Genomic DNA, 20,811 nt, shown 5'->3' on the forward strand with positions numbered 1-20,811 from the left:
TGTGGTGATGTCACTCATGTTGGCAAAGAAAAGAACAAAGCACGTATTTTTTGTTGATTGTGATTTATTGCAAAAACAAATATGAATTGTAAACGTTAGTCAGGGTGTTGAATTACTGATCATGATACCTGTAGTTCTAGAATATGCATCAATGCGAAGTGTTAGGGCAGTAATTGTCACAATCATGGCACTATTTTCCTGGATAAATCTTTCTTAACTTGAGAAGGGAAAAAAATCTAGTGTGGTAAGATTGACTATTGGCAGATTTGTGTACAGGAATCAAATTCACATCAGTGAATTTCACACACAAGATTGTGAAACAGATGTTGAATGAAAGTTGGCATTGAAGGTCTATCGATCCCAACATCATGCTAATAATGGTGAACTTGAAAAGGTAATGTCTCATTATGCTCACCCTGATCTATATTATATATTTAATCCTTTTTCCCCCATTTCCTTGAAAAAACTAAATACAAACTTAACTGTTAGCACTTACTTCAAGATCACATTTCTAAACCTTACACTTCTGAACAGAGAATCTATTGTTGTTTCTTGCTGCTGTCAGAATTTTCAACTGCAATTTCACATTATTTTCTTTTGATATTAATAGTTTGATCTAGTTACATAAAACAATTAAAAAACAAAACAAAACAAATGATGCCGCACAATTTTTGTGGGAGACCAATGATGCGAATTGAATCTGTTTTTTGGTCCAACCATGAATTGAATAAACGCTCGTATTTAACACTAGAGGGCGCCCACAAACCCGGCACCTCTTTCGCATTGTGGTCAACTGCGTAGTTTTGCACTAGGGAACGATACAGTTGTAAATGGAGAACTTCACACTCCTTGAAGTGTAGCTACCACTAAAATTCAAAACATCTTGAAATTATGTTTCTGAATCTGAAAAAAATTATTTGAATCAAAGGAATCTGAAAGAAGACAAATTGTCAGCATTTTCTATTTTGTCTGGAAATATTACAAACCATTACAACAACAGAAAGCAATCATTTTGAAAACAAAGCAATAGTTAATTTTTTACATTTGTCAAAAATGAGATAGGAAAAAGTTGTAACTTATTGCAATATTTCAGGTCAAATGATGTTTATTGTAAATAGCAGGATTTGGCATTCAAAAAATAAGCACAAATAGGCATATTTTCCACACTCTGGCAAGAACTCTGTATTTCCTGGTGTTTGATGAGTCTGACAGAAATGAAAGCCATTTTTATAGTATTATAGAAACTAACCATTTTCATGACCCCTTCATGACCTTTACATCCGCGTACATTTGTTGGCATGAGCTGAAAGATTTTGATTGAACTGCTATTTTCACTGAATTCTGCACCCCTTTGTCACTCACTCTAAAGCAAAGACGTAGTCACATTTTCAGGCCATTAATGTATGTTTGAAACCATGCGGTACCAAATAGTTCCACTGCAAATTTGGATGCAAGGTCATGCAGGGGTCATGAACTTGACCTGTGAAGACGGAATCATTGAAAACTTTTCATCTTGTGAGAAATATGTACTTTACATGGAAACCATGATTGACCTTGCGTTGAGTAAGCCTTATGGATGTGAGACTTACAAATGTTTACCGGAGCAAAACACTCATTCAAAGGCATCAGGGTAAAGAAGTTATCATAAACTCAAGGAAATTACTCTATGATCTGACAGAAAAATGTGAAAGTTAATAACAATAACAACTGCGATTTGTTTTACATGTAGTTAAATGAGGTATGTTTAAAAATCAGAACATTGATGAAAACAACAACGGCCACCTACTGGTGGGCGTGACCTTTGACCTTCCAAATGAAGCAATTTGTAATCAAAATAATGTTGCATTAATCAACGACGTCAGCAAAACTTGTAAAACTTTAATTTAAATATTTTCTTTTTTCTTGTCAAAGAAAGAAATAGCCATTATGGCATAGCTGCTGATAAGCCCTTGTAGCCTTATGATAGGTCATAGCCTCGGGGCAATAGCCCCAGGGCAATAGCTCCTCCAGGGAAAATGGCTCCCAAGATGGCTGCCTTTAGGTATTTTTTCTAAGTTCATGTTGATGTTTCAGGGAGGCTTCTTTTTGCAGTGTGATTTATTTTGGTTCCAAGGCTACATGGTGTACATATTTTACATTAAACCACTCTGTAATTTTAACACAAACAAATTCTTAATCATCTCAATTCTAAGACTTTTAATCGTCAGATACTTTTCAGATCTTTTCCCACTATACACTGGAAATAAAAGAGCAACATCTAGGGTTTACTAAATTTTGTTTTTCATAGCTCTATACATGGACAGTCTGATGAGTGGCTAAAATTTTTCGATGAATTACTCAGTATGATTTGCTTCACATTCAGGCATATCTGCTTGCATTCCCACTGAATGCATTTCGGTGCCATTTCTGGGGTCTAGTTTGGTGTAGTGTTCCTTCTCATCCTCCTTGTCTAAAGCCAGGTTCTCGTACGCATTGTTGTCACTTTCTTCTTTGACTTTCTCCTTAACGGCGTTCTGTTGCTCATTCAGCAGCTTTGCCTTGTTCACAGGGGGGCCTGCAGATGAAAGCCAACATCCTTTGAGAATGCAACACTTTTACATATAAAGATTAATAACACCATTTGATAATTGGATGGTGAAGTAAGGTCGTTTAATCTGCAAATGTAAGCTCATCTGCTTTTATTTTAAGTTACACACATGTTTTATGAGTAATTTGTAATATTGCAACCTTCAGCTATATGGCACCTAACACGCTTGATAAATTTGAAAAATATGAAGATCCAATTATCAAAAAAATACCGCAATTAGTTCCAATCGTGTTTAATGTAGAATGCGCCTCAAGGATAGATATCTGGACTCAAATTTTTACGATTTTTTGTTGCACAACTTGTAGGGGCTCGTTTTGAAGCTCATGAAGTAACTTTTTACATCTGTCCTTTTGTGAAAATCGAAAATTTGATTTTTCTCATAGAGTTAACGCAGGTAAGGCAGCCATTTTGAACTTCAAGACCTGGTAAATATCAGGCAATTTGTTTCTCCGGTACCAAATTTTACACTGTGACCCCCGCCTGATTTTTATGCATGATTTCAAAAGGGAGTGATATAAAGTTTTCTTTAAAAAAATTGAGCAAAAGTTTAAATCTTTCAATTTTGAAGTGTTTCCTACCTTAAATTGAATAATGCATACACATGGGGAGCCACAAAAGCACACAATCGTACAAAAACACTTGCACACAAGTACAATCATATACATGCATACGTACTACATATAGTACTAGCATGCATACATACATACATACATACATACATACATACATACATACATACATACATACATACATACATACATACATACATACATAAAGAGACAGACGGACGGGTGGACAGACAGACATACACACGCACACACATACATACCTATATAGATCAAGAGTATAGGCTGAAACATTATTCCATGGGCACATCCAATGAGAGTGATCAACAGGAACATACGGAAGTAGAACACTTCAAACAACTGAGATTTTGCAAAGGCCAGGGGTATAATTCCCGCCAGATTTGTGAACGCAACACCACTGAGGATCTAGGAAAAATGATATAAAGTTGTTTGTAAATGATTGACGCAATTATCTTGAGATAGCAAATAGGAATCATATTTACAGTTACATGTTTTGACACTGTAGTGGAAGTTACAGGACGGAAAAAATGCAATTATCGAGAAATTATTTATCTTACCGAACTGCCCATGTGCCCCACGGCCAGTTGTGCTCGCTTCACCCGAGACGTCTCTGTACAAACGGCGAAGTATCGCGTGATGTGAGAAATGAACTCAACTGACATGCCAATGGCCTGGTGAGGTAAAACGAAAAAAGTAGATTTTGAGTTCAATATTTAGTAATTGTTTGCCACTTGAGCGATAAAATGTAGGCTTCACAAGGTTAAAGAAAGGAAATAGCATTTAAAACGATAGCTCGTTACTGTGTGGTATATTAGAACTCAACCGAGCTACTTGGCGTTAACTGGCATAGCATTGACTAGTGACCATTTAGGGTTGTCTTTTGCAAAATAGCAACAACTTTAACATTCTAGAATGAACATATTGGTTCTTGTTATTGCATTCTAAAGTCAAGTTCTAAAGTCAAGTTCATCTTCTAATTTCGTGATGTTCTCCCTTCTCTTCTTATGACTTTTTTCCTGCGATTTTCTTTTACAAATTCCGAGTTCTCCCACGGGTTTAACCTCATCGCTGGTGGCGTGCTCTATCGTATTTCTCCGCAAGTACAGCACCAGTTGGCGGGAGAGACCAGATTACATGCTGAAGCCGCCTGTAAACGCATACGTTTCAAATACTGCAAAGTACTACAGCATTGAATTGACTTTCTAGGCTTATATCTGACTCATAGCCCAGAAACTGAATATACATGCACACGGATACTAGAAAACCATTTATTTCAAAGCAAAGTTATTATATGTTTTAAAGAAAGCTTACCATGACAAGGTTGACGAGGGAGACTGCATTGAGATCTATGTCCCACAGATACATGCAACCCAAGGTGTCTATGACAATGATGGCTATTGTGAGAACGATGGCGAAGGTCGAGAAAATATCAAATCCAAGAAGAATGAAAGTGACACAGAAGACAGCTATGAGGGCGATCGTCAACTGATAGACCGTGTCCTCTACCATGGTGAGATACTGCTCGTAGTAGATATACGTTATACTGAAAATGGAAATATAAATGCGTGATATTCAACGACTTTTGTAAAGATTTGTCCAAGAAAGGTAGATCAATTCATTGCGATGGGCAGTTCAAATATTATAATACTTTTTTCGATGCCATACTTTTGGCTTCAGGACAGCAAATGTTGCCAGATAGTTCTTAAATTGGTAATTTTTTTCCAACAAATTGCTTTTTTTATCATTGCCAGTGATCGATCTAACATTACGTATGAAAGGAAAATCCGCTCAGTTTCAAGATGTGTATAGTTGTTGCAAGTAATGTTTCACCATGCAGAGACTTCTCATATTGATCACAGAAGCTTTGCCATGTCTCTGCTCACAACCCCAAAGGGACCGTGCTCTGGTGAACCATTCCGCGAACGATAAAGTTTGCCGGTTGTTTGGTCCGTTATGTTCCCTTGATACTGCATGTTTTCCTAATTTTCATAAAATGAAGGCGTTCAAAGATAAATGTTTCAATTCTTTTAACTGTGATTTTACCAGCGCATTATCCTCAGCCTAATAAATACCTGCAGTCGACACCTCAGTGCTATTTTGAATGATAAGCTTTCTCGGTGATGCATTAAGTTCCTGAGTACGCATGCGCACCCCCTCCCAAACACACTTTACCCGATGACCTACCTGTATGGAAACACGTAGTAGTCACCCCCGTCGGCGTTCAAACTGGCCGTGATATTGTCCGCTACCATCCGCGCTTGCTCTAATGAATACGTCAATTCCTGTGACGTCATTAGTACAGTATGGTACGTCATGAAGTTGGTAGCTGCATGAAAGATGATGTCGTAACCAGTGTGTTAATTAGAAGTGAGGAGCAACTCGAAAATTTCAAATATCAAATGTCCATCTGACTTTCAAACATATTTCGATGAACTGTGACGAAGGTATAGCTTAACTGACGGATAAAAAAAACAACGTAACATTTTCTTGTAACGGTCTCATAGTATAACATCTAGTACGACTACCAAATACCACACGTGCGGCATGTCTCTCTCTCTTGAAACACGCGATTCCATGGGAATAATTTTTTGAGTCTCGAATCTCTGATGGGTCGGAGAGAAAATGACTGTCTTGTCTTTCAACTTTCTGTTGAATCATTCGTCGCGGTTTAGATGAAATTAAAGAATAAATCAGTTGCTCTTACCCCCGACGGAGTTGTTTTCGTAAAGTTCAACTCCTACAGCATAGGCAGCTTTACTCTGTAAGAGAGATGCACTTTACTAATTTCTAACTGAAAACGGAATTTTTGTCCAGAGAGTTTTGTTTGAAAGTGGTGGGACATGAACCATTTATTTAAAGCAGAATGCGCATCGGACTCTCAAATTTTCACAATATTTCGATTAATTGTAGCTTTTGTGGGCTGTCTCTGATTCATACGGAGTAAATTAACTTTTAACCGACTTATATTTGTGAATATCGGAAAATTTAATTTCGGAGTCAGCACAGAGTTGGCGGCCATTTTGAATTCCACTGTGAACACCAGTATGGGTATATTTTGGTAAATGGTTTCTCTGATCCTAAACTTTGCATGGTGACCTTTGACATGTATTCTTGATCACGAACGAGAATATTTGGAAGTTGCTTTGAGCAAAGTAGGAGAAGGATTTTAAAGATATACAGTCACCTGTAATCTAAATATGCCCATATATGGTCAAAGGGGTGTTCCTGGTATTCAAATTGCCCATGTGAGGGTGCTGTTTTTAAAAAGCGGCCACCCGCTGAAAATCTGTGATTTGTTAGATTTTCTCTTTCCGTGGTAACTGTGGCAAAATTGGAACAGGTGACAGTATACCTTTAAACTTTCTAGGCGCGTTCTTACGCAAAAAACTAAATGTCGACGCTTTCTCTGTCCCTGTAAAATTATTTCAACTGTATGTAATATACTTGTTTTAGTGCAACAGATAATGCTGATACTCAAGTTGCAAAGAAAGAATTGAAATGCTTTGAAACTGACCCCTTAGCGCAGTAGATATTTGGATTGTCTTCCAAGAACCACGGCAGGTACTCATCAAACTGACTGGGTGTCGGTCGTTGGCCCCTCTGATCCGTGCTTAAGCATGATTGGCACTGTAACTGGTTGCCTGTTGACGGAATGAAAATATTTCATCAGGTGATATGATATGATTTCAGGACATCTGTATCCAGTTAATCCTCACCTGAGCTTCTAAGCTGACAGAAGGCCACTAGATAATTCTCACATCAGCAGGGGTTTCATTAAGAGCCGGCAGCCGGCGAAATTAACCGGTTACTCTCAAGATTTCGCCGGCTACTTTTTCGGAAAATTCGAACTCTTTCATAGCTAACACATTTTTTACCTTCTGAAATGATACGGAAAAGTTTCACAAGCTGTGTAATCAAACTTGTCAACTGCTTTTATGTGAAACAAAATTTAGAAGACGAGCGACTACTACGATCGTCTTGTACTACGATGCAGCACAGTCTTGCTATACTGCCTCAATAAAAATCGGAATTGCAACGGATGATGCTGTTGGCTACCTGAATTGCTTATTCCTATGTGGTGACCTTTATATACGCCAATGAAAACGTGCATACTACACCGGTCGGCCGTCGTTAGCTCAACTCAAAATGGTCCATGAACAAATGAAGACGGAAGCTATCGCAAGGTCAAACTTCGCTGTACGATCTTCGGTTTTGAAGTGGACCAAGAAACAAGAGAAGGATAATTACGTGGATTTAAACTGTTTTCGAAGGCAATGACCTGATTTTTTCTCACGAAAAAACTTCCCGATTACAGTTGGAATTTAGTAAGCCGACGTGCGTTGCACTGCGGTTGGCGTAAATGTAAAGGTATATAACCAGCTAGACGTATGATATGTACTGCTTTTCGGTCTATCGACGCCAATAAGAACGTCGCCCAGAGTGGTTAAAATACGACCAGACCTCTAAATTCACTTCAAAAGCGATCGTCAGGTTAAATGCAAATGTGAGTTTCTGAACGTACAAATTTTCATATCCTATATCAAGGTTCTTACTTTGCATACCCATATAGTCAAATAACCTTGAGGGTCTTTTATTCTATTTGCTAAATATGGTAATGATTGTTAATTTTTATCATCATTGTTATATAAATTAACCTTTTTGCCTCCCCGGTGGTATAAAAGTTCATCATCTACAGATTTCCATACAAAACATCAGGGTTCTTAATTTTAAGCATAACATTATACATTAATGAAAAGTTTCTCATTTACTGTGCTTAAAATATAAGTGTTTCATCCAGGGTGGCATCAACAAGGGGGATTTTCCCCCCTTACCAGAAAATTGGGGGGGGGGGGCATTTCTCCAGTTCATGTGACTGGCACATGGGGGCGGGGGAGTGGTCCCCCCTTGACAAATTAATTTGGGCCGGGTGCCAACATTTCAACAGAGGGGAATCCCCTATCCCCATGTCTAGATGTAACACTGTATAATTTAATATTATCTACATATCAAATTTATATCATTAATAATAGTGAATTATTATAGTTTACCTTCTAAAAGCATAGAGGCTCTAAAAACTTCAGTTTTCTTTGTTCAAAATATCGTCAAAATTACCACATTTTATCATTTTAAATTATAAATTATCATATTAAGGCCTAATCTCCCAGGAACATGGCTTTTATGATATGAACACAAATTGCCCCAGAACACTCCTGACAATTCTCCTGAAATACAATCAAGTGACTGTGAGCTGTAAAAAGTGAATTTCAGTTCATATTTCAGGGTTTCCGGCCTTCGGGACTCTCCCCCGACGATGACCGCTTTGTGGTCTTGGCAGCTGCAAGCCGCCTACTTTTCCATTCTGGCCCCCTACTTCAAAACTTAATGAAACCCCTGCATCAGTGATTACTACAGAGATATCCTAACTTATCCAAAGAAAACACGGATTTTATAGACGGGCGTGGGGTTTGAAGATTAACGGCGTGCAATTTAGACCGAGAGTTTACATGTTACCTACCGTCGAAATCCGCTGGGCAGAACTCGCCAGTCGCGATGAATTCCCGACAACATGGTCGAAATAAGGTGAAACTCGGCAGTAGCCAGTCGAAGTAGTCGTCGAGCCACGACATGGTGGGTAACGCGATCGTGGTACTGGAAGAGAGTTAAAACGTTGTGAAGCACTGATCTTTGGTTTTCTGATTGCAAAGCTTAGATAACGCTAGGAACGTGTAATACAATGCATTCCGACTATGAACGACCGATCTTGCTTTTGCTCTATTTTTGAACTTGTTTCCATGTCTTGTGAGAGTTGTGATAAATCAAATTCTTTTAGTTTTGTAATATTCAAATGTTTTCCTTGTGTAGAATACCCGTAGACAGTCTAACGGGCCAGTTTTCATGATTTTCCCCATGTTTTTATTATGTGTCAATCGTAAGTTCTTATTCTACTCCAGAAAAACATGTTGTGCCATCCACTATTTAGCTTGCTAACACAGTGTCATTTCAGTTCTAGAAGGACCAGAATTCACTTGTCAACATTGCGAGCATTGGGTCATTGGGTTGTTTCAGCAAAGATTTTACAGAAAGTATATCTGGGACTAATAATACAACGTTCGTTCTATTTGCGTTGTTTCTGATCCCTGTTACAGGTATACTGGTCCAAGTGAATACACAAGAGAATCTCATTGAGAAATGTTCAGTATGCTGTCCTTCAGAATTAAGTACCATTTCACAAGACCGCCTACCCCTCCGTCCCCGCCCTAACCCTCTGAAATTTATCATAGTCGGACTCTGATTTTAGAATCTGGCATTAAAGGTATACTGTCACCTGTTCCAACTTTGCCACAGACCATCGAAAGAGAAAATCTAACCAATCACAGATTTTAAGCGGGTGGCCGCTTTTTAAAAACGGCACCCTCACATGGGCATTTTGAATACCAAGGAACGCCCCTTTGACCATATATGGATATATTTAGATTATACAGGTGACGGTATACCTTTAAACATCGAACATGTGTACTTTAAGAAAAAAGAGAAGCACAGTCAGTGACTGGTTTGGCAGAAAGAAAATCAATACACCTACTATTCAGGGTCCTGGGCCGCAAAATATATTTGTTGAGTCAATGAATCAGGGTTACACCCGGCTCCTCCACATATTCGATTCTGGTCCGGGATGTTGGAATAATTGTAACCATGGGCAACGACAAAGTAGACTGGCGATCCAACGCTGAGGTAAGCACCAAGATCTTGAAAGAAGTCTAGAACATAGGAGTCCTGCGCAAAACAAAATAGTTTGAAGACAATCTTAAGAACAAAAAAAATGTGTGTGTCAAAAGATATTCATCAGCTTAGCAGATTAAATGTAGTATGAAGTATCTATAATACTAGCAGTCAATGTTTTTCAGCGTATTGAGCCTTCGATCTGTCATGGAATACGATCTTCATCAGAATGACAAAAGGAAATGAATAATTTATTGACCACTAGATGGCGGTGTGATCAACTGATTGTAAATATTGGGTATTTCAAGACCCGCATCTCTGTTTATTTGTAGATTGTGACGTCCAATGTTAATGGCTTCTCGGATCTTTCTTGGCAAGCCAAACTGTGCTGAATCAATGATGGTAATGGAATTCCGATCGATATCGTGATGGCATTGCTGTGCATGTTGGGATACGGCTGATGAAACTGTCTTATCTCTCACGGATTTCCGAGGTTCGTCAATTCTTGTTTTAAGTTGTCTACCTGTCTCAGGTAGACAACTTACAAAGATACAATGAACGAGGATTACACGTGCGAGTAGCATTATGTTTAGAAACGTAGCAGTTGGAACAACTTTCCTCTATGTAACAATGTGATCGTCTTCGTGTGCCTGAACTCACGGAAACACGAGTCCCGAGAAATGTGATGACTTTCATTGAAAGTTTGAAGTACGGATTCTCCTGTCAGTTATATACATCAGTAACAGCAAGATTTGAAAAATGGTCATCTGTACAAATTTTATAATTGATTTCCAATACTACCATTATTCATGGAATGATTCGCCTTCTTGAAGTATGCTGTATTCGTAGTTGGAGAAACACTTACCCTCGGCATCGATAAGGAAGCATCGAGGCCGATTTGGAGTTTAGTCGTCCAAACACAACATGCACAGAAAAACCCGACGAAACATATGATCTGCAAAGCAAATTAACAGATAATATATGTATATGTAGGAAGACATTCAGACGGACGGACGGACAGACAGACAGACAGACACGAAAAGAGGCAAACAGCCGGGCATGGAAGACAGACAAACAGACATACAGGCAGGAGGATTAAGATCAAATTTAGACATACGGTTGAAAGCATAACAAATAATACCATTTATATTCGATCTTTGCAAGTCTTGCAGCAAAACAAACGATAACTATAAAGTAACAGTTTAATAGCTTTTATCTTTTGCTCCATACAAAGCTACGCCCGCCTGCTTCTGTAGCTTGGAAACTGCAGTGCATTTTAATTTCGAATCCAGCTTACTTCATTCTCAACAAGCATATACTTTCAGATTTCGTAAGGCGGTTGCCGACTTCCTGACAGGCAAATCGACGGAGACAGAGGCATATTTACACATAGCTAGGGGAGATACAAGGGAGACAAAGTCTCTGAGAGAGAGAGAGAGAGAGAGAGAGAGAGAGAGAGAGAGAGAGAGAGAGAGAGAGAGAGAGAGAGACTTACAACAATTGGTCGGACCCACTTATTGACAAGGAATGGTGCGAAGTACTTAGACATGAATGAATGCAGCAATTCTTTGTGTTCAGGTTGTTCCTTGGTCTGGGGCGGTATGCAGCAGCAAATGTCATAACGACCGGCCTGGAAGAAGTAAAACGAAAGGAAATGATTTTCCGTCGGAAAAATGAATCTCTCCATTGAAGTAAAGTGAGTGTGAGTGTTTTGTGTTAATGTTAGTGTCATGTCTTTTTCATTTCAGCTTTTAAAGTGCGTGTATATCGGTGCATCCCCTTTGATGACATGTAATGTTACTATACTGTGACAAGACTCGTGCCAAACCTTAAAGTTAAAATGATAATATGTGATAAAATTTTTATTTATTTTGGTTCTATAAAACAAATACGCTTTTGCCGGTTGTACCGGCGTCCTCTTATGTCGTCAATGCGTCATGCTATTGATCCCCAATTCCACATCATGGCCAAGTTTGCAATCACTGTCCACTCACCTCTTGTCTCCGGAGATCAAGTATTATCAACGCAATGAATGCAGACACAAGGAGCATGAAATCGAAGAGAACCGCTAAACCGGCGTAGAGGGCAAATGTCTGCACGGCCGGCATAGTTGTCAGTGCACCTAGAAAAGATTTACAAATCAGACAAGCACACGTCACCAAAAAGAAAAAGCAGGTGTCCTTCGTGGGTATGGCGATTAAGCATATGTTGACCGTAAAGTGCGGTACTGTAAAGGAATTTTTTGTCTAAAAAAGACCATCTATTTAAAACATCCGACCATCCATACATCCATCCATCTATTCATACTCATCTATATATCTATTCATACTCATCTATCCATCTATTCATACTCATCTATATATCTATTCATACTCATCTATCCATCTATTCATACTCATCCTTACATGTATACATGCATACATGCATGCATGTATTCATGTATACATACATACATACATGCATACATACATACATACATACATACATACATACATACATACATACATACATACATACATACATACATACATACATACATACATACATACATACATACATACAGACAGACAGACAGACAGACAGACAGACAGACAGACATTTAACCATTACCGTTATCAATATCCACACGGTATTTAAACTTCCCTACACAGATAGCAATAGAAGATAGAATGACGAAAGTACAGAATCTTTAACGACGAATGTTAAATCTTTATCTTTAAAGCGTCTTGAAGCTTCTTACCTATAAAGAATGCTACAGATTCTGTCAAACTGCATAGCATCATACTCGGTCCAACTTCGCCCAGTACGCGACCGACATGCTCTTCGCGAGTTTCGTTCTCTCCTCTGGTAGTTCTCTGTGAAATACAATGTTATAGTTTAAGTTTATGAATCAAGTTAGGATGGTAACAGCCTCGCATTTAATTAAAGATGTAATACTGAGACTTGTTCATTTCTATAGTTACCGGGTATCGAACAATGTAAAACTGAAATCCGTGCGTTCAAAAGTTTTCATATTATAAAGCTATCGAGCACTTCCGCATGAAATGCCAACAGTCTCTGGCACGGTTTCTTGAAATAGGGAATCACAGCTATAGGCTTTGTCCATAAGTTTGGCATCAGGACAGGCATACCAGGGGCATTTAACACATCTGATTCAACCATTTCCAATCCGCCAGTCGAGGCAAGGGTTTGGGTTGGGAAATATCAGGATGTAACTGCCCTAGTACCGAAAGCCAAAGTCAAGCCCAAGTCAGGTAATTGTTTGTCATACAGAGAACAACAGTTGTGTTTAAACACACTTCACGTTTTCACTGAAATTCGGCCTACAGAGACTATCGTAACTGCGATTATGGTTATATGTGTAAATTCATTGACTCTCACAGAGTTTCTGTGATTTAGTCTAAAAATCACAGTTTAGCTCCATTCCTTATATCTATTGCGCATCTTTGCGTCTTTTTTCACTACAGTTTACACTTATAATGTGAAAAGAGGGCGAAGAAGCTAAAACATCCGGTGTTTTGACAAATTTAGTGATGGAAATGAGCGATCATAAATTTACAACTCCTGTATTTTCATGTTGCACATAGCACAAAGCGAATGCTACCTTCGTTATTTTTATTGTCGAGAGCATAAACATTGATTTGGGTGGGACGTTTATTTTTGCGCCCAGTAAAGTCAAACTTCATTGACTCTTCTTGCTTGAAGTAAGGAATTCACAGCACATTTCATTGTAGCTGTGTAAAGTCAAAACTTCAGTCACCTAGAATTCTAGTTGTTGAACTTACAAACTCTAAGATATCAGCTACTACTAACCAATTACAGATTTTAAGCGGGCGGCCTTTTTTATAACAGCGCCCTCACATGGGTATTTTGAATAACGAGGAACGCCTCTTTGACCATATATGGGCACATTTAGATTACAGGTGACTGAATACCTTTAATTACATCGACGAGCGCAGCGTTTTTTGTTGTACATGTATTTGCAAATGACATAATTGTTCTCTCATGAACATGTAAATAAATGGGTGTCTGCAATTCTAGATTGCGTTAAAGCAGAAATGACGAAAATACATCTTACTTTGCGTCTGCCGGTGTTAACATTAACACGGAAAGACACATTAATGGCTCCAGACTGGAAACTGCAACAACAACCACGCATGCAACACTGACAAAATTTGTCTGTATCTCCCGCAGTTTTGTGGAGGGACCGCGATCTAGTTCTAGCACGGTCATTCCACAAAAGTGACTGTAGTTCTAGTGACAAAACCTGCTACCGCGAACAGCTCGATAGCAGCAGACGGCGATAGATAATGGATAAGAGAATAAGTTCGCCCCCCCCCCATCCACCCCACCCCGACTTATTCCCGTTCCTTACCTGATAATCCAGGACAAAGATGAACATCATGTCCGCACCGACAGCCAAGAGGAGGAAGGGGACCACTTCAATGATAATCAGCGTGGTTTGAACACCGAGGTAAGCGTAGATACCCATGGCGGCGAACACTGAGCAAAGGATCAGCAGTATACCACCCAATCCGAGGGTTACCTTTGAATCAATCTGTCGAAAATAACCATGGAAACAACAAAAATGGAGATTGAAGAATTTCCCGACATGTGTACTAGATGGACCAAACTGTTAACTTACATGCAAAGTGGTAAAACCATAGACGCTAACTAGGGTTTATGGTAAAGCGTACTAAACGTTGTTGGATGCAAATGAGACGTCATCCAGTGCACACGTAGAATTTGGCGCTCCTCGGGAAACCGAAATTGGCATGTAAAATTTGGTCAGTACAGCCCAAAATTCAGATGAAACATGCTCTACTGAGACCCTGGAAGTGAGGAAGAGCGATGGGTGTGGACTTGAACACGTACAGACTGAGAATTGGCCAATTTGCTGGAGGGAGACCATGTGGTCAAGTCAAAACTCCTGCCATGTTGGTTTCTTTGTACTCGTTCCTAGTGTCGAGTGGGACCATGTCGCTGGCCGTAAAGGTATGCTTGTTTTATCTCTTGATAATTGGAAATGTAGAGCAAAACCCAGGACCCCAGAGTGAAACTAGAGAAACCCAAAGGGGCAATATACCAAAACGAGCGTTGCGAAGTACATCAAAAGGTGACTCTGACATTACAAGTGATATACGGTCTGACATCCAAATGTTGAAAGACACCATGCTGAATAAACTGGAAACCATCGCTGCTGACATAAAATTGATGAATGGCAGATTCGAGTCACTCGAACAAAGAATAAATAATGTTGAAGATGAAATTTTCACGATGAGAGAGGACATTGCTGGAATGCGAAATGAAGGTTCTGATATCACTAACAGAAATGAAACCGTTGGAAACCTTCAAGAAGAAATACGGCAACTCAGACGAGAGATTGCGAATACCAGAGAAAGTGAAGATGACTTGATAAACAGAAGCAAAAGGTGTAACTTAATATTCTCCGGCATTCAGCAAGAAAATGAGAATGAAACATGGGAACAGACTGAACAAAAGGTCAAGGATACCATTCGAGGAAAATTGGAGATTGACAGAGACATAAATTTCGAAAGAGTCCATCGTATTGCAAATGGGCCTACAGTGAACGGTAGTAAGTTGATTGTTGCTATGTTTAGCCGTTTCAAGGATAAAGAAGAAGTTGCACGTAAATCCAGAAAACTACAAGGAACGGAAATCTACATAGATCAAGATTACTCTAGAAGAACACGAGAAAAGAGAAAGAAATTGTTCGCGTACAGAAAGACACTGAAAGAAAAGAAAGATATCACCAAGATGACAGTAATCTTTGATAAGCTGATTGTGACAATGGCGGATAGCACGCGCCGCGTGTTCATGTGTAACGGAGAGTCTGCGGACGTAGTGGAAGTGAATAGTAAAACTTTGTAGGGATTCGGCCAAGGCCCTGATGTAGAGTACAGACAAAATGATTTGAGATTCATGGTCTGGAATGTTCGAGGCATTGCCTCACATTTATCAAATAGTGACTTTATTTCGTTCTGTCAATCTTTTGATATTTTTGGTCTAGTCGAAACGTGGTCACAAGAAAAGGACTCTGTATGTATTTTCAAAGATTTTGTCTCATTTAAATGTCCAGCTGTTAAATTGAGCAGGAGGGGGAGAGCTAGCGGTGGTGTAGAAATATTTGTTATACTTATGGAAACAAAAGACGAAAATCAAATAAGAAATCTAGCTCTATTTATCCATCACACTTTCAGAATTAAAGAGAAACTGTAATTATTGCTATTTTCCCTTCATTGCTGTAAATGTATTATTTCACGCCATACTTCTTTGTATTTCTGAAAAATACTTGTCTCTGGAAGACACATAGATATTGTAAGCTCATATAAGGGCCGGAGACCTACATTATGAAGGAATAAAGTAATAGTACTAAACGTTGTTCGTAATTTTTATAGCCGGTGGAAGTTTTTGTCACTAAATGGGAGGCTTCAAATGAGCTCCCCAAAACGGGAGACCAAAATAGGAATGTAAAAGTTAGAGAGTACAATTATCCCAGAATGCGCATCTGAGACAGACATTCGCACTTTCAGAACTTTTACAAGTCTTCTCTGATATACCACTTATGGAGAGGGGTCATTTCAAGCTCCTGGAGTAAACAAATTTTCACTGTCTTAATTTTTCGAAAATCGAAAATTCCTATTTTCCCCCATAGAGTTAACACAGGGTGGCGGCCATTTTGAATTTCAAATATCCGTAAATGTTTGGTAATTTGTTTCTGTAGTACAAAACTTTTCACGGTGACCGCACTTCTTATTCTTCATTTGGAAAGAGGATGGTTGAGAGTTTTATTGAGGACAGTTTGAGCAAAAGTTTAAGTCTATCATTTTCGAGGCGCGTACCGCCTGTAAGAGTAATACGCGGTAATAAAGCCATTGGCTGAAAGGAGTGTACTCACCAAGAGTCGTCGATCGCAGCGGTAGATTTCTCCCAGTGCGATGGTGATATAACAGAAGATAAAGACATAACTCAAAACAATCGTTAGAATATCGGCCTGGCTGGCTCGAATCAGCTCATCCTCAATCGATCTCTAAAATAGCGGGAAAATTAAAATAGAATGTCACAAAAATGCACAAACAGCGAGATGGCGTGTACTTCGACAAAAGGGGGATAGTTACCCCATTTCCTGTTTTGCGTGTTTAAGTGTTGTTAATTTTTTCATTCATGGGTATTGATACCTGACAAAATAACGATCACTATAAAAATCTATTCATATTACAATCAACCGCAACAATCAAGTATTGCACAAGAATAAACGGAATTATTTTTCAATCTTTCGACTTTGCATTAAAAAACAGGGTCGCTCTCTTTCCGATAATATCTCTTACGACTCTTTGTTTGACTTCCTAACATCAACCTTTTCAAGCCTTGGACTATTTACGATGAAGCGCAATCGACAGCAGCTTCTGTATTGTCAAGGTCAAGGCAACCTAGGTAATGCCTAGCCTTCCCTTGATTTCAACATCATGGTATGGTACAGATATCTTTTGAAATTTGTATGCATTGTATGCATCTTTTGAAATTTGTATGCATGCATGCATGCATGCATGCATGCATGCATGCATACATACATACATACATACATACATACATACATACATACATACATACATACATACATACATACATACATACATACATACAAACGTACGTACGTACTTACGTACGTACATACATACATACATACATACATACATACATACATACATACATACATACATACATACATACATACATACATACATACATACATACAAACGTACGTACGTACGTACTTACGTACGTACATACATACATACATACATACATACATACATACATACATACATACATACATACATACATACATACATACTTACATACATACATACATACATACATACATACATACATACATACATACATACATACATACATACATACATACATACATACATACATACATACATACATACATACATACATACATACATACACACATACATACATACATACATACAGACAGACAGACAGACAGACAGAGACAGACCGACAGATTGGTGACTGTCACATACCTCTGCATAGTAACTCATACTCATGTTCGTGTTGTTCCATGTTGACACAACATCAAGAAAAGCTGTTTCCCAAGTTTTCACTCTATCAACAATCTCGTCATTGTCAACGTAGTTATCGTTCAAGAATGTTAACAGTATGGCCGTGGCGTTGTTGTAATTATCGTCTGCAGAAAAAAATCAAAATTTTCTCTCAAAATGAAAACTTTTTGGGCATCACAAATTAGACAGAGACTGAGAGACAGAGACAGAGAGACAGAGACAGACATACAGATAGAGGGATGGGATGGGGCATCCAACAGCTAGTAAACACTATTCGTTTCGTTTCGTTCACAGTGACGCTACTCTCTAGACCGTCGACAGTCCATTGTGCTTTTTCTCTTCTATTATTGGTATGGTCTCTCGCACATACGGGGTGGGGAATGCTGCAGACATAGTCACGGGTGCCGAAGGCATGAGGGACCCGTGTGCCTTCGACACTCGTGGTCATGCCCGCGGCATTCCCAGTTCGACCCGTCGGCGCTATGCTTGCGACCCCACCCCCTCGTATATGCGATAGACTAGAAAAGAAAAAGGCACAAGGGACTGTTGACAGTCAAGTTTCTGTCCACTGAACACATTTAAAGATCGCCGGTTCGTGGACGGAATGGTGAAAAATGTTAAATAAATGCGGGAAAATAATTGCAAAATATTTGCTGCCTTGCTGTTTGTTTTAAAAAAGGTCATTTGACAGCATGATAAGCGATCTACATCTGAATTTAACCGCAGTCACCTGTGGTCTATTCCGCTCTGCGTCTATGCGCCCAATAGACGTGTGTATATATGCCCGGGCGCATAGACGCAGAGCGGAATAGACCACAGGTGACTGTGAATTAACGATAGACCCTCGCGGGTCTGTGATACATTAAAATCACTGACAGGCTTATACATTCCGTCACATGATTAAAATACTTCTGACCGGGAGTGAGTCATAATGTAATTAGCATAACTTCGCATTGAGAAAATGCATAAATTTATAATCTTCCCATAATACAAAATACTAAAGGTAATTCTTAATATTAATGAGGGTATCCTTAATTAGCCACAAATCAAAGTTTCATGATTGTCAACGTAACACAAGTGGTGCCTGCTGCAACAGTGTCTTGCCAAAAAAATGAGAATTAGCCAAAAAAATTGCTTGGATCTTATAAAGCAAATTTGATTGCTAAAGGACGAACTGATTTAGAGATGCAAATGTGTGGTTGTCTAAAATACATACATATATATTAGATTCGTTATAATAATGCAGAAAATGTTCAACACGGTGTTGAAACATTCACGTGATGTACAGGCATAAAAGGTCGTGCTTTGCTTTCTTTAATATGACACAGAGCAGGTGTTAGCGCCTGACAATTAAAGGTATACTGTCACCTGTTCCAATTTTGCCACAGTTACCATGGAAAGAGAAAATCTAACCAATCACAGATTTTAAGCGGGTGGCCGCTTTTTAAAAACAGCGCCCTGACATGGGCATTTTGAATACCAAGGAACGCCCCTTTGACCATATATGGGCATATTTAGATTACAGGTGACTGTATACGTTAAAGTCACTTACCTTCGAAGCCGCCTAAACAGGTGTACGCATAATTGGGACCTTCATACGCGCCCATGCACGATTCTTCAAACGGCGTTGTGCACTGGACGCTGTTTGGCGCTCTGTAAAGAAAACACAGATGGATTGTGCTCATTGACTGGCTCGGTTTTCTGCAACGGAGGGATATTCTTTCCTACCTCAATGATTAACGTGAGGAATGATCCGCCTCTTCTAAGTACTTGATTATCAGTTGTGAGTAAAGGAAAAGGACGCCATGTTTAGCTGTTGTTGTTAATATTTTCTTGAAATACAATGGCGTTGTTGTTGTTGTTGTTGTTGTTGTTGTTGTTGTTGTTGTTGTTGTTGGTGGTGGTGGTGATGGTCGTTGTGACGACGACGACGACGACGACGACGACGATGATGATGACGATGATGATGATGATGATGATGACGATGGTGGTGGATGATGATGGTTCTGCAGACAGCTAAAGTGACAATAACCATTAGTGATGTACTCCTCTGTATAACGCTTACCGTTCACAATGGTCAAGTATATAAATATCGTGGTATTAACTAAGCTTATTTAACCACCTTATAATGATGCAGCAGTACTCACTTGACACAGTACAGAAAATGATCCCTATAGTCGGCAGGATAGTCCAATTTAACTCCCATTTGTTCATCAACGACTTTATCAAGTAGTGCGTGAGAGTTTTGATAGTACTGCAACGGGCTCTGAATGGTGCAATACATATTGTCGGGTTCCATCGGCTTGTAGCAGATATCCTCGAAGGTGATGTAATCCTCATCAGGCTCATGAAACACTTTCATGAAGTTAAGGTGGTCCTGCAAAACTAGTACCTAGGGATGAAAGTCACACAAATAAAGATTTTCGTCTCAGGGATATTACACTAGACACAGATACAAGCAGGGAACATTTAATATCAACGTGCTCACCTTTAACATTGTTCCACTAAGGTAGAACGCGCTTCGGGGACAGATATTCCGACTCTCAAAATTTCTACAATTCTTTTCTGATCTACTACTTGTGGGGGCTCATTTTAAAGCTCTTGGAGAAAGAAAAATTTTTGCCGTTTTAGTTTTTCGAAAATCGTAAATTTAATTTTTTCCATTAGACTTAGGGATAGCAGCCATTTTGAATTTCAAATATCGCAACATTTTAGGTGATTTGTTTTTCTGGTACCAAACTTTGCACAGTGACCCCCGACTTTTATTGTTGATTTGACATGAGAGTGGTTGAAAGTTTTATTTGGG

General features: G+C 39.0%; 2 protein-coding genes across 4 annotated transcripts in view; both read right to left on the bottom strand.

Annotated features, from left to right (window-relative positions):
• Window positions 1–400: 400 nt before the first annotated feature.
• LOC139122828 (NPC intracellular cholesterol transporter 1-like) overlaps window positions 401–20,811 on the bottom strand; it is a 32,522-nt gene continuing 12,111 nt past the window's right edge. Inside the window, exons 3-21 of one of the 3 annotated variants that reach the window (XM_070688627.1) lie at window positions 20,153–20,397; window positions 19,558–19,658; window positions 17,967–18,130; window positions 16,811–16,942; window positions 14,267–14,449; window positions 12,632–12,746; window positions 11,886–12,013; window positions 11,387–11,521; window positions 10,757–10,846; window positions 9,755–9,945; window positions 8,690–8,823; window positions 6,689–6,815; window positions 5,879–5,933; window positions 5,359–5,500; window positions 4,486–4,717; window positions 3,732–3,845; window positions 3,417–3,579; window positions 1,481–2,554; window positions 401–1,263 (exon numbers count right to left, since the gene is read on the bottom strand). In XM_070688627.1, the coding sequence (XP_070544728.1) occupies window positions 5,912–5,933; window positions 6,689–6,815; window positions 8,690–8,823; window positions 9,755–9,945; window positions 10,757–10,846; window positions 11,387–11,521; window positions 11,886–12,013; window positions 12,632–12,746; window positions 14,267–14,449; window positions 16,811–16,942; window positions 17,967–18,130; window positions 19,558–19,658; window positions 20,153–20,397 (1,767 nt within the window). In that variant the 3' untranslated portion in view covers window positions 401–1,263; window positions 1,481–2,554; window positions 3,417–3,579; ... (2 more) ...; window positions 5,359–5,500; window positions 5,879–5,911. Of the gene's footprint in view, window positions 2,555–3,416; window positions 3,580–3,731; window positions 3,846–4,485; window positions 4,718–5,358; window positions 5,501–5,878; window positions 5,934–6,633; window positions 6,816–8,689; window positions 8,824–9,754; window positions 9,946–10,756; window positions 10,847–11,386; window positions 11,522–11,885; window positions 12,014–12,631; window positions 12,747–14,266; window positions 14,450–16,810; window positions 16,943–17,966; window positions 18,131–19,557; window positions 19,659–20,152; window positions 20,398–20,811 lie in introns of those variants that run through there. The other 2 variants (XM_070688626.1, XM_070688625.1) reach the window with 2 other exon arrangements.
• On the bottom strand, window positions 2,334–5,426 carry LOC139123367 (NPC intracellular cholesterol transporter 1-like). Its single transcript, XM_070689517.1, has 5 exons — window positions 5,359–5,426; window positions 4,486–4,717; window positions 3,732–3,845; window positions 3,417–3,579; window positions 2,334–2,554 (listed from the first exon to the last, which is right to left on the bottom strand). Exons 1-5 carry the CDS (start codon window positions 5,424–5,426, stop codon window positions 2,334–2,336), a joined length of 798 nt encoding a protein of 265 aa, XP_070545618.1.

Source organism: Ptychodera flava, chromosome 22 (genome assembly GCF_041260155.1).
Source record: "Ptychodera flava strain L36383 chromosome 22, AS_Pfla_20210202, whole genome shotgun sequence".
NCBI lineage: Eukaryota > Metazoa > Hemichordata > Enteropneusta > Ptychoderidae > Ptychodera > Ptychodera flava.